The sequence below is a fragment of the Hypomesus transpacificus genome, chromosome 6 (assembly GCF_021917145.1).
Source record: "Hypomesus transpacificus isolate Combined female chromosome 6, fHypTra1, whole genome shotgun sequence".
Lineage (NCBI taxonomy): Eukaryota > Metazoa > Chordata > Actinopteri > Osmeriformes > Osmeridae > Hypomesus > Hypomesus transpacificus.
This window is the reverse complement of record NC_061065.1, coordinates 3,848,954-3,861,553: the sequence shown is the minus strand read 5'-3', so window position 1 is coordinate 3,861,553 and position 12,600 is coordinate 3,848,954. Positions and strand designations below refer to the sequence as shown.

Sequence of the window (12,600 nt, the reverse complement as noted above, 5' to 3'; positions counted from 1 at the left end):
TTCTCACGCATTTGGGAGGAGCACGTCGTTACCATTGTGAGCTGTAGTAAGCAAACGGCAGATTGACATGCGAATAGGAAATGTGAACAGGTAGATTTCCCAAGAACATGGAACAGCCAACATGGATCCCTGATTTGCTTAATTAATGAACATCTAGAAGCCTCTGGCCTGGTCTATCAAGATAAAGCGACTGTGTCGGCCACAGATGATGTCAGTTGCGTTGAACAGGGGGAAGGTTTTCAAACCGTTATGCCTGGATCCCAAACACTTCCGACAAATAAGGTAAACGCGAGGCTGTCTACGAAATTGAATTGCTGAAAACAGTTCAAGACCCTCCTCCGTTTTGGAAATATTATAATTTTTGACATATAAAGGAGCAATTTAAATATGGACAAGTCGACCGTCCGCCAACAGAGCTCGGAGAATAACTCTGTCAGCAGTAATGACTGGGATATGGCAAATGATGTGTTTGTGTCCTGTTACGAGGATCCAATGGGCGAGAGTATTCACGGCGAGATGGACTCAGTCCAGTCCGGTTTGGACAGACACCTGCCACTGCTGCGAGGCGAGCACCGGTTATCGCAGGACGGCATGATATTGGGCCTAGTGGAGGAAGCCTATTCTGGCTACCATCCTGATACAGGAACAACTTATCTGGAAATCACAAACGACCCTAACTACACTGAAAGTGATGGGAATATCACTACAAAAAAACGGAATCGCTCTAACAGTTCTAGGCACCGTGGCGAGGTAGTAACAGAGCTCGGACCTGAAGAAGTGCGGTGGTTTTACAAAGAGGACAAGAGAACATGGAAGCCATTTGTTGGCCACGATTCTTTGAAAATTGAAGTAATTCATCGCAAATTCTGTGAATTAAACCCAGGAACAGTCAAATGCCAGGGTCCCACCGAAACAGAGGACGCAACGACTGGCTCCGAGGTGCAAGCGGAGGACGTCACAGAGGGGGGAGCTGTTAATACGGAGCCAGTGACAGCCGAGGAGAAGAGTAGTAGGGATGGCGTATCTGTGACAGATGACAGGGAGTTGGATTGTATTAACATCAACGTAGAGGCAGTATGCGTTAGAGGGGGTCTTTATGAAGTGGATGTCAAAGAAAAAGAATGCTATCCTGTGTATTGGAACCGTGAGTATAGTTAATTTAGGCTTTAGCCTACTTCAGAGTTTTTGAAATGTGTTGTTGACATCATTGGAAGGGTGAGTGCCATAGAAATGGTATGCTGAACAACGTGTTGAACAAGCATGACCACAGAGTTCTCTGTTCACAGAGCAGGACCGTATCCCTGTGATGAGGGGGCAGTGGTTCATCGATGGCACTTGGCTTCCCTTGGAGGAGGACGAGAGCGACCTCATCGAACTGGAGCATTTAGCCTGTTTCCGGGGGCAGCAGATGAGGGACACCTATGACGCAGAAGTGGTGCCGACCACCGTGGACGGCAAGGATGGTAAAGTCGATGGACTCCTGGGTAAATTTGTGTGCTAGCCGGACATGACTGTTTCAAAACATGGTATAGGAATCGCTGCTATTCAGGAGGGTCACAAGGCAGGTCAGGTGACCTTATTTTAGCTGACTTCAGCGGAACTGTAGGACATTCAGAAGCTCATCTGTGTGAGCGGAAGCCACGAACATGCTCATAGTTTTTTGACACACACACGCACACACACACACATGCACACACACCACATCTTTCACTCAAGGAAAGACAATACTATGTTATGTAAACACACACACACAGTGTCATTCACAAAATCCAGTCTCCCTGTTTGAATTTCCAAGCTCAAAGTCCCAAGAGAAATTAATTCACATTAAACTGAGGAAAGTAGGTTGGCGTTAATTAATTTGTCTGACTCCCTCAGCTGTCCACAGTCTGAAGCTGAGCCGGAACCATGTGGATTGGCACAGCGTGGATGAGGTGTATATCTACAGTGATGCCACTACCTCCAAGATAGCACGAACTGTCACTCAGAAACTAGGATTCTCCAAGGGTTTGCATCCCCACTGACACAGAACTGCATTGCCTGAGATTTGAACCCAAGTCCCTTTTCGACAGTTTTCCTGTATTGAAGTGTAACAATGTGTTCTGTACCCCTTAGCCTCCAGCAGTGGGACCCGTCTCCATCGAGGCTACGTGGAGGAGGCAGCTCCGGAGGACACCCCACCTGAAACCACGCACATTGTCTTTGTGGTGCATGGGATCGGCCAGAAAATGGACCAAGGACGCATCATCAGGAACACCAGCATGTGAGTCATCCAGCAGGATGCAGGGACTGCAACCATATTGTTGTGACAGAGTGGACTAAAAAAAGAAAAGGCCTAGAAGGTTTAGTGACCCAGTTGAAACTGAATCATTTTGGTTTGTAGGATGCGAGATGCCGCCCGAAAGATGGAGGAGAAGCATTTTTCTGATCGTACCACAGAGCACGTTGAGTTCCTTCCTGTGGAGTGGAGGTCTAAATTAGCTCTGGATGGAGGTAGGAGGATGGCCTGTTACCCCTTAACTGATGGAACTGAATGTACTGTATGATAACCTTGATGTGTCTCTCTCTCTCTTTGTGTGTATGCACTGATACAGACACAGTGGACTCTATCACTCCAGACAAAGTGCGAGGACTCAGAGACATGCTCAACAGCAGTGCCATGGATATCATGTACTACACCAGCCCTCTTTACAGAGATGAGGTGACATGGGACGCCTCTCTTTGTCTCTCTCTCCCTCCCTCTCTCTCTCACTTTTAGACATGTCAATTTACTGTCACTTTCCACAAAGACATTGATATGTAAAGTACAAATACTGCAATGGATATGTTACCCGTGTCTATTTTTCCTACAGATCACTCGAGGTCTGACTCTGGAGCTGAACCGTCTCTACACGCTGTTCTGTTCGCGGAACCCAGAGTTTGAGGAGAATGGGAAGGTGTCCATTGTGTCCCATTCCCTGGGCTGTGTCATCACTTTCGACATCATGACGGGCTGGGACCCCGTACGCTTCCATCATCAGGAGGCCCCAGATCCTGAGGAGATCAAAGCACGCTGGCCAAGTTACGAGGAGCGCCAGCTCCAAGAGCAGCTCAGACTCACTCGACTCAGGTAGTCAGCTCTCCCTCGCCAGCTCTGTGATGCGTGTGTGTGTGTGTGATATACATACAGGATGAGATCCCAACACTTGGTATGCCATGCTTGTTTGGCTCTGACACGGGCAGGTTGAGGGATTTGGAAAACCAGTTCCAGGGTTTGCAGACCTCATCAGTCGCCGCCCCTGCCTTGAAATTCAAGGTATTTTTGACAGATCATTGAATGTATTTGTTTATGATCTTATGTCCCGTAATTCTATATCTAGGTTCTCCCACGTGACACCTCTCTACCATTCGTGTGTTCTAGGTGGAGAATTTCTTCTGCATGGGTTCACCCCTAGCTGTTTTCTTGGCATTGCGAGGGATCCGACCAGGAAATAACCGAACTCAGGACCACATTTTACCCAAATCCATCTGCCAACGTCTCTTTAACATCTTTCACCCCACTGACCCAGTGGTGAGCCAGGATTAACATACAATAACACAGCCGTCAATAAGCCTGAAATGGCTTCCTGTGATATTTTTTGGTAATGTACTGTACGGGGTTGTATCTGCAGGCATACAGACTGGAGCCCCTTGTCTTAAAACACTACAGCAACATTTCACCTGTCCAGATACACTGGTGAGTTGTGACTTGTACACAGACATCTTTGGTGAGGCACCAGTGTAAGGAGCCAGATGACCTTTTCACTGCATTAAATATAACTTAACATGTACATATGCTCTGTTACGTGTTTGCAGGTATAACACCACCAGTCCCACACCCTACGACCAGATCCGTCCCACTCTGCTGAACCCCCTGAAGGAGAGTGCCTCTGTGTCGGACACGGAGAGCATCCCCAGCCCCTGCACCTCTCCTCCACAGGCCCGCAGGCACTACGGGGAGTCCATCACAAATCTGGGCAAGGCTAGCATCATGGGTGAGGAGGGGATGGAGATGGGGGTAGGGATTAAGTACCTGTGTGAATGGGATGATGAGGGGGGTGGGGGGGGGTGCTGCTATGTGCTATGGTACTTGGATGTTTCGGCTATCCTCAGGGCCTTGTTGTGTTTTGGACAACATTTGAATTTCATGTGTTAGTATTTTCAAATGGTTTTGTGATATCAGCATGGACTTAGACACTGTTTGCTTTGGGGAAACAGAATCAGCTTGCATAGCTGATTTGGGAGCAAGGCCAGAACGCACAGCCTACACAGATCAATATAGAGCAATTAGGACATATTTTGGACTGACAGCACAGGACCCATGATCTTACTGCTTCCTGTATCCATTAGATACTCAGCATTGGGAGATAAGTGCGCTCTTAGACAACAATAATAATGTAGAGTAGCTAAAAAGCCTATAACCCCCGTGTGCTGTTTGTTGTTGCATGGTTCAGTGTATTCCTACTTGAGTGTTCCTCCTTTTTTGCCTGCCTAGGTGCGGCTAGTATTGGGAAGGGCATTGGTGGAATCCTCTTCTCTCGCTTCTCTCGCTCCAGTGGTCAGGTAGGTGGATTGGAGGAGGAGCCCTCTGATTCTGAGGGCGGGGCCTCTGAGGTAGAGAATGTGATAGGGGAAGAGGGTGGGGCTACGGAGGGAGAGGAGAAGGTAGAGGAGAGGAAGGAGGTGGAGCCCACCATGTCTCAGTCCACCTCAGCTATCCTGGATAACACCTCATGTAAGTATCGTCACCCCATGCAAACGATATACTTCTAATGAGAGGTCTTCTGCTCTATTTTTATGAATATTTGGCTTTGTGTTTCCTGTTTTACAGTGGAGTTGGAGAGGCGCATTGACTTTGAGCTGCGAGAGGGCCTCGTGGAGAGCCGCTATTGGTCGGCCGTAACCTCCCACACAGCCTATTGGTGCTCTCACGATGTGGCTCTGTTTCTCCTGACATTCATGTATAGACAGCAAGATCCAGCGGAAACCACTGATGACAGTCCAGAGTTATCATAACACACGCATACTTTTCACTCAACACATTTCATTGACCCACAGTTTACTCAGTGCATTAACCTTTACCCACACAGTGCAGATGTAACTGTGCTTTAGAAACCACTTCAGACATGTTGTGTCCATTTGATCAAAGACGTTTCCTCTTGCTCCCCCCAGACCCTGACTGTTTAATCTCTCACACTATTCTTCTACCCTGTGACTGTGTTAGTGACAGTCTCTCCGACTGCTAAATACAATGATGACTGTTCCTTTCCCGTGTTCCTGAATGATAACGTGAGTTTCCATGAGCACCTGTCCATCAGTCAGGACCCAGCAGTGACTGTGACTAGACCCTCTGCTACTGTAGCCATAGCTAAAGCCTAACCTCTCTCAGCATGCAGCTTCAACTCTCATTCAGTGTCTGGCCTGTTGAGGGAGTCACATGTGTACCCATCTCTACATATTGTATTGCCTCAGAGAAGAACATTTAATTTCAATCTATTTGATTCAGACTTGTGAGAAAGCCAACTTGGAATTGTATGTTAGCCTTTACACTGGAACCATTAAGAAAGTATGCCTATCTAACTGAATAATAGGCCTGCTTGTTCAGCTTAAACTACTAGGACCATTTGGGTAATTGTGAACCGAGTCATGTTTACTGCAAGTGCACAACAGTGTATCATGTGGAAAATTATTTTGTTGCTTTTTTGAGGAACTCAAACTAGTGGCCAAATATTTGTTGATCATCATAATATTGCCTGGTGAATGTTTTTCTCTTCAATTATATGTGAGAGATAAACACTTTGTCCAAATAGTTGGTCTTGGTCTTGATCCAACACAAAGCACTATCTTACCGACACTGACATGTTGCACATGAATTTCTATTTAGCTGCACTTTTTAGTCAGGCAACAAACAAATGTTCACACATGAAGGACCCATGCAGAATGTCACATTTTCAACCACGGGTTTGTGTTTTAATCTCTGTTGTAGCACAGGGACTTGGATAACACAATAGCTACAATATTTGGTCACATTTCAGTTTAACTGTAATGACAATTGATAATTCAACAAGAATTGAAAGTTAAATCAATTGTGTTTTTGGTCATAATGAAGCATGATATGCAGTATGTACAGGCCATTTATATGGGCTTTGTTGAAGATTGTCTTGCTATGATTTAAATGAGGGACAGAAGCATGCAGAGAATAATTTTAAGCCAATTGGACAGGTTATTTTTCAGATTTATAAGTTGATTCAAATATTGGATAAGGGTTTTAATCAATTGAATTGCCCTTACATTGATTGATGTAATTTCATTGTGGTCACCAGTCAGAAACGGTTAACATTTGCCATATTTTATGTTACCATCAGTTAATTTTTATTCATTTAAGTTTATACTTTATTTTGCAGATATATTGTACGTTTTTCATGTTATGTGTCTGTGTTTCTACATTGTGAAGTTTTACCCCTTTACCTCAGTAGCGTCTAATATTGCCTTTGGTCTTAACAGAAAAAGACTTATCAATACGTGTCTCCTTAGTTCTGCTTATACGTGTTGACATATCACACTGTTTAACAGAAAACTAGTAGCTTATTCCTCCTGCTCCTTAGGATACAATATAGCCTACCAATTCCTGTGCCATATCTTGTAAGTGACATAGATGTATTCTCATACGTTTACATAGAGACTCCATGCTAGACAAACTGAAAGTACTGTGCCCTTTTAGGAAACTGAACTGTTTTGTGATGTGGGTAGTTAACCCATCAGTTGTATCTCCCATTGCCTTGCACAAGATGACACTATTTTTTGTCATGCTCACCCTTTCTAACCTTGGTATTCTGTTCCCTCTTCAAATGAATGACGTGGTGCTTTAATTACCTTGGTAATCTTTTTGTTTTTCATTAAAATAGATCTCTGCACCTCCATGACTGTGGCCTTTTTATTTATGTTAAATAATTTAACATAATTTATTGTGTTTTATAGCGTTAATGACATGAATATGAACAGGTGTTTCAGATCAAGTCTTAATCACCACAGCCTCAGAAAAAAAGCCGACCATGATCATGTTTAGTTTCGGACAGACGGCGGCGATTCATGCAGCAACCTGGCCATTCAGTTTTAAAGCACATGCCACCCAGCCCCCACCCCACCCCCCACGTGATATTTAACTTGTTCAAACGGGATAGGACCCACCGTTGTGTCGCCTTGTGCTCAAGGCACGCCATTGTGGTGTGCGGTGCGAGTTTTAGCTGCAACCGCAGTTTTAGGAAAGGTCGTTTAACGTTTAACCGAGAGAAACTTCGGCTTTTTAAATTGTGATTATTTGATAAACTCTTGACTTCTTGTTAACCACAACAGGTAAGCTAAAACTGTTCTGTCTTTCAAAGTTATTGTAGAATGTGAAAAGGTTTAGGTTCAATTTAATTGAAATCAATTGATTAATAAGGGTTTACAATTTGGGGTTTTTTAATCTCAATTTTATGTTAGACAGGCTACTCTGTACACCAGATGTAGGTGACCTGTCACCTGTGATGTAATTTGGAAAGCTCTATATTGATTTGAGCAAAAAGACTAGCTACCATTTAATTTAATCATTTTTCTCACATTACCTGTCCATGTATCAGAACTTCAAACATGACGATCCAGTCAGCCATCAACAAAGAGGTTTTTGTCCCTCGTGATGAACGGATGCTGGTTGCTGTGGAGGTGAAGAGGAGAAAGAGGAAAAGAGTACCCTTCCTCCCCACAGGAGGAAAGGGGGATTATGCTACATACATCTGCCTGTCAGGTAGCCTTCTAGAACGCATCTTTCATTTACTTCCCTGTTGCAGCATTTTGCTTACTTTACTGCTTTAACAGAAGCATTGTTTAGCAGTATCAATCAGCCATTGTCCTGGGTGATACAGGGGTGCCAGTGTTTATTGGGCTAAGTTGTAGCTCTAAAAAGATCACTAACATGACATTAATATTGTAGCTGACTGGTCAAAAATGGATGTCAGGAGGTGGTAAGACAGTTTGTGTAAGCCGTGCATGGGAAAGTCATCCATCCAGGTTGTTTAAGCTCCCTACCCTGTGTCTGAATACGAACTTCCTCTTCTCAATTACAACAGACTGTGGTGGGTGTCCTCAGCTGGTAAGGCCAGCCTCACCCCCTCACCCTACCCCTAACCCCCTATCTGCACCAGCCCAACTTGCACCCATCCTCTTGCCCATGACACAACACTAGCCATGTTAACTCAGTAGGATGAATGGTTGTTGTTTTTTTCTTGTAAATATTTAGATTGTCTAAGGTCATTCAATCCAGGAGCATTGTATTTGATGTATTCTAGGTAACATGATATGTGCTTATTTGTCTGTGTTGATGTTTGTCACTTGACCCCCCCCCCCCCACACACACACACCTCAGTGACCAATAAGAGGCCAGCTCAGCTCCTCGTGACCAAGGTCAAGAAGTTTAGTGGCTCTTCCTCCTTTACCAGGCGCTCTCAGTGGATCATTGAGCAGCTTCGCCAGGTCAATGGCATCAACTCCAACAAGGTCAGATTTGACTGCCCTTCCTTGTTATCACAGTCATGGTCTACTCAACCCTCCTACAAATAGTCTGAACCTTCCATGTACCTTTCTTCCAGGACTGTCCAGAATTTGATCTCGTGTTTGACAATGCCTTCGACCAGTGGATGGCCAGCTCAGCAGCTGAGAAGTGCATCTTCATCCAGATTATGTACCATGCCTGTCAGACCTACTGGCAGGGCAAGGAGGGCAGAGTGGCCCAAGAAAGCAAGGCGAGCAGGGAGGGCCAAGGTGCCCAGGTGGGCACTGTGGCCAGGGAAGGTGTGCTGCAGGAGGATGTAGAGGGCCAAAGCACTCTACTGCATCCAAAAGGTCAAAAGACTCCTGGCCAGAAGAAAAGCAAAACTGGGCTCAGAAAAACAGAGTTTGTCAACTGTCAGTCTAAACTGACCGGAGGTATAGAAGCTAATGTTTTATTGTTTTAATCATGATTGGGGATGGGAATTAAACTATTGAACATCTGGCTGTTTGCCTGTGTTTGTCCCAGACGCCTGCACCATGAACCTGGTCATCTATCGCTGCAGGGTCTTCTTTAAACGTATGAAGAACATGGTCTCAAACCAAGGGCGCCCTCTGAGCAGAGGTGAGTGAATCAAATGGCCCTTATTGAAAAGCCCACAGGCCCTGTCCTTCCTCCATCCTTGACCTTACATCTACTTCTATGACCTTTTGAGCCATGAATGCGCCAGTTATGTTCTTGGGTTCCTCTCCCTCCAGCGCCAGGGGTTTTGTGCATTGTGCTCTGCTACACCTCTGTGTTGCAGTGAGAGAACGCCCCTTCTATTGTATGGCGGCCAAATAAGAGGGGACTTTGTTTTTGCTAGGAGGGGTCGACACAAAGCCCTGCCTTCAGGGCCCTGACCAGTTAGAGTGATTGAAGGGGGCGCTGTGCCTCTCCGCAGACACAGACAGGGGGATTGTGATGGGCGGGAGAGGTGCCAGGTTGTGACGGGGGACGAGGAAGACAATAGCAAACCCAAAACTGACCCATTAGGTTGGGACTCACTCCTAGTATTTAACTTTGACGATCTGTTCTTCTTTGTTTATGATTTAACTCTCTTATACTGGCCAGGTTCTTTTTTTAGTGTATTTCAAACTGACCTGTGCTGTGCAGGTTTCCAGTCCCCTGGTGACCAGAGGCTCCCGAGGAGCAGCGTGGGTAGTGTAGTTCAGAAGGCCAGCCTGACTCTGACGGAGCGCGGCAGGAGACTGAGCCGTGCTGAGGACAAGACTGTGGACCTTATGTACAGAGCCCATCAGTTTGCAGACACTGCCCACAAGGTAAGATACACGACAGTTAACAAGACTTTGTCAAGCAGTCTAGTCTTATTTGGCCTACTTTCCTCCATTGACAGTTACTTGATAACTTGACGACAAAGGCATGCTTTCATAATTTATGTCACAAATTGGTGTTTTCTATATTGATTTAAATGTTTCTCCTTTAGCTGTCCCTGAAGAAGAACTAGAGGTTTCCTCCTGTTGGGTCCAGAGTGAAGTCATTGTCATGTATTTTACTATACCTAATCACTTATTCTGCTAACATTGGCTGAGGACCAGCCTGAACCTAATGGACATCCTAGAAGAAGTCTCCTCGTCTTAAACTGCATCAACAACTGTCTCTGTCCAGTGGAAAATCACAGGACTTTTATATAGGCAGTCAAGAAGACGAGTCAGAAGACCCCAGCTTGATATTCCAGCTACTGACCTTTCACCTCTTGGAGAAATCTTCGGGATCCTTTTAAACTTGCAACTGTTCAACCATGGGGTGGCTAGACATAGTTGATACACTAGGTGGCGCCGATGTGTTACAATGCACCAACTGTATGCTCGTCCCTTTGCAGTATGTTGCCATGTTAACCTCCGGTTTGATGGAAGGTGTTGTCGAAGTTGTAAGGAATGCTGTTACAGGTTGCCTTCCGAGTTTTGATGATTGACATGGGTCCAGTTTGTGGTCTCTAAAGTGGATCATTCTAAACCAGCTACAGTAGTTTATTTCTGACTCTTCTGTGTTGTCTTAAATATGCAAGTCATGGTTTTGATATGAAGCTGTCTTGGTGACACACTACATGTGGCAATGCTGCTTGTTCTTTTCATAGGCAGAGCGAGAGAAAAGGGATTACAGTAATTCAGAGTGAAGCATTTTAATTGTTATTTTAAACACTTAATTTTTGGGAAAGAACTAACTTGAACCATTTGAATTATGCAATTTGGTTTATTGTCAGTATTGGCACAGCAGTTGAAGAGAACCAGTACTACTGGAAAGGTGGTAGTGGAGGAAAGTGGAATTGCATGGTTGATAATGCACTGTGGTTTGTCTTTCAGTTCCTTCAACTCACTTCAATTACATTGCAGGAAGCACCTTAAGTCTCTCACAATTTTTTTGAAAATGGACTAAGTCCAATGCCCTTTCCCTGTTTTGTAAAACAAAATGAACCTTTTGAGTAGCCTGAGTTAAAAGTGTTTTTGTCATGTCTTGTCTATTCTGATTTTTTTATCTGTAGGTCTATGGTTGCTGTTGTCTTTTCCATGTGTCTTGTCTCTTAAATGTGAGTCTTTGAATTGTTACGAATTTCTTACTTTTCATGAAATTCGGTCCATGTCTGAGAGTGCAAGTGAAATGCTGGAGTTGGGTATGTGGAACTGGGTTAGACCAACTATAATGGTATGGAAGGAATAGCAAGGGCCAGGGTGAGTGGAGGAATGGAACCCCTGAAGGGGTTTTTGCTGAGGCCCTGTAGACAGGTGCTAGTGGGAGTGTTTTCTAGCTATAGTTGAACTGGACTTCTGATGATTAATTTCCAAGACCATATTACCGTGTATGCTTAATCTGCTTTACGAATGCTGTGTTACAGCCCCCCCGCCCCCCCCTCAACACCAATCCTTTAGGAATAGTGACCCTTTAATTGGGCTTTTACTGAGCTGTTTGTAATGGATACAGTTGATAGAAACAATAATGGTCAATGATTACAGATAATTCAAGGCTTGTTTAGAAGGCTCCTATGTTGTTGACTGTAAATTGTGGAAACTAATGAAACACTTGTCTTGATCATGGTTTCTTTGTTACTCATTCTGGTGGTGAAGCTTAATTAATACTGTCTAGTGTTCAATTGGGAAGCTGCAAAAGCAAAGACCTGCTTTTCTAATTCTTTAATTCTTATTTTCTGTACTGGCTCTGGCACTAGCATGTGTCTGTGGCACATGTGGCAACTATTTGATATGTTAATGATAAGAAAGCTCTTGCCCAGCCTTTAATTAGAAAGTTCAATTTTGCTAAATCTCTTTGATCCAATAAATGAACTGGGACCTATACTGTGGTGGTGTGTTTGGGCAGCAGATGGGCCTCTTGACTGATACATACTTTCACACTACTGAACAGTGTAAGGTTAATGTATTAGGGGACAACACACAATGTTTTCTAACATATGATCAATTATTTGTTCTGCCTAGTTGCAAGGCAAGCTAACCTCTCCATTACACCTCAAGGTCAAACTACAGCCCATCAGCAACTTATGTCTTCAAAAGAACCTGTATCTCCTTTTGTCTTTGAGTTTACCAGGGAGGCTTGATGAGTAAGAAGAACAGAATTAATTATTTATGAGTCCTGGACCAACAATCTGGAGAAAAACTAATGATGACATCTATAATGCATAAGGATCTTGCTGTGTGTCTTAAGTGCGCCTGCGGTATGGATGAAGGCATCTTCAGACGTGAGTCAAACAAACCTGGCAGCCCAGAGATGCAGACATGTTCTGCTGTAGATGAAGAACAAGCAATGATCTGTGTTTATAGCTTATCAATGGGCTTAGTATGAATATAAGTATAGCTCCATTACGCCCTTCTGAAGTAAGTACGTAAGTGTGTATTATGATATACTTATCAGCATCATTGTGACCGATCAATACGTTTAACATTCACGGTCACACCAGCATGTGCCACCAGCGTGTCGTATCGACAAGGGGGATATATTTCTTGGTAGTTAAAGTACATGCATCAGCAAAAAGGACTGACCATGACATTGTG

At 44.4% G+C, this 12,600-nt stretch overlaps 2 protein-coding genes across 2 annotated transcripts; both read left to right on the top strand.

Annotated features, from left to right (window-relative positions):
• The first annotated feature begins 15 nt into the window (after positions 1-15).
• ddhd1b (DDHD domain containing 1b) lies at positions 16-6,922 on the top strand. The gene is made up of 13 exons (XM_047021532.1): positions 16-1,144; positions 1,287-1,484; positions 1,876-2,004; positions 2,113-2,260; positions 2,381-2,490; positions 2,592-2,698; positions 2,850-3,106; positions 3,220-3,292; positions 3,398-3,547; positions 3,648-3,712; positions 3,832-4,010; positions 4,511-4,750; positions 4,847-6,922. The coding sequence occupies exons 1-13, from the start codon at positions 388-390 to the stop codon at positions 5,029-5,031; spliced, it is 2,598 nt and encodes an 865-aa protein (XP_046877488.1). The 5' UTR covers positions 16-387; the 3' UTR covers positions 5,032-6,922.
• A 274-nt stretch (positions 6,923-7,196) lies between these two features.
• On the top strand, positions 7,197-11,867 carry stxbp6l (syntaxin binding protein 6 (amisyn), like). The gene is made up of 7 exons (XM_047021957.1): positions 7,197-7,368; positions 7,635-7,798; positions 8,417-8,547; positions 8,640-8,976; positions 9,068-9,163; positions 9,695-9,861; positions 10,026-11,867. Exons 2-7 carry the CDS (start codon positions 7,645-7,647, stop codon positions 10,044-10,046), a joined length of 906 nt encoding a protein of 301 aa, XP_046877913.1. The 5' UTR covers positions 7,197-7,368; positions 7,635-7,644; the 3' UTR covers positions 10,047-11,867.
• The last annotated feature ends 733 nt before the right edge of the window (positions 11,868-12,600 follow it).

Coding starts and splice junctions, on each gene's coding strand:
- ddhd1b (XM_047021532.1), top strand. CDS start 388: ATGGACAAGTCGACCGTCCGCCAACAGAGCTCGGAGAATAACTCTGTC. Junction 3,548..3,647: donor TTCACCCCACTGACCCAGTG/GTGAGCCAGGAT, acceptor TTGTATCTGCAG/GCATACAGACTGGAGCCCCT. Junction 3,713..3,831: donor TCACCTGTCCAGATACACTG/GTGAGTTGTGAC, acceptor ACGTGTTTGCAG/GTATAACACCACCAGTCCCA.
- stxbp6l (XM_047021957.1), top strand. CDS start 7,645: ATGACGATCCAGTCAGCCATCAACAAAGAGGTTTTTGTCCCTCGTGAT. Junction 7,799..8,416: donor TACATACATCTGCCTGTCAG/GTAGCCTTCTAG, acceptor CACACACCTCAG/TGACCAATAAGAGGCCAGCT. Junction 9,862..10,025: donor TTGCAGACACTGCCCACAAG/GTAAGATACACG, acceptor TTTCTCCTTTAG/CTGTCCCTGAAGAAGAACTA.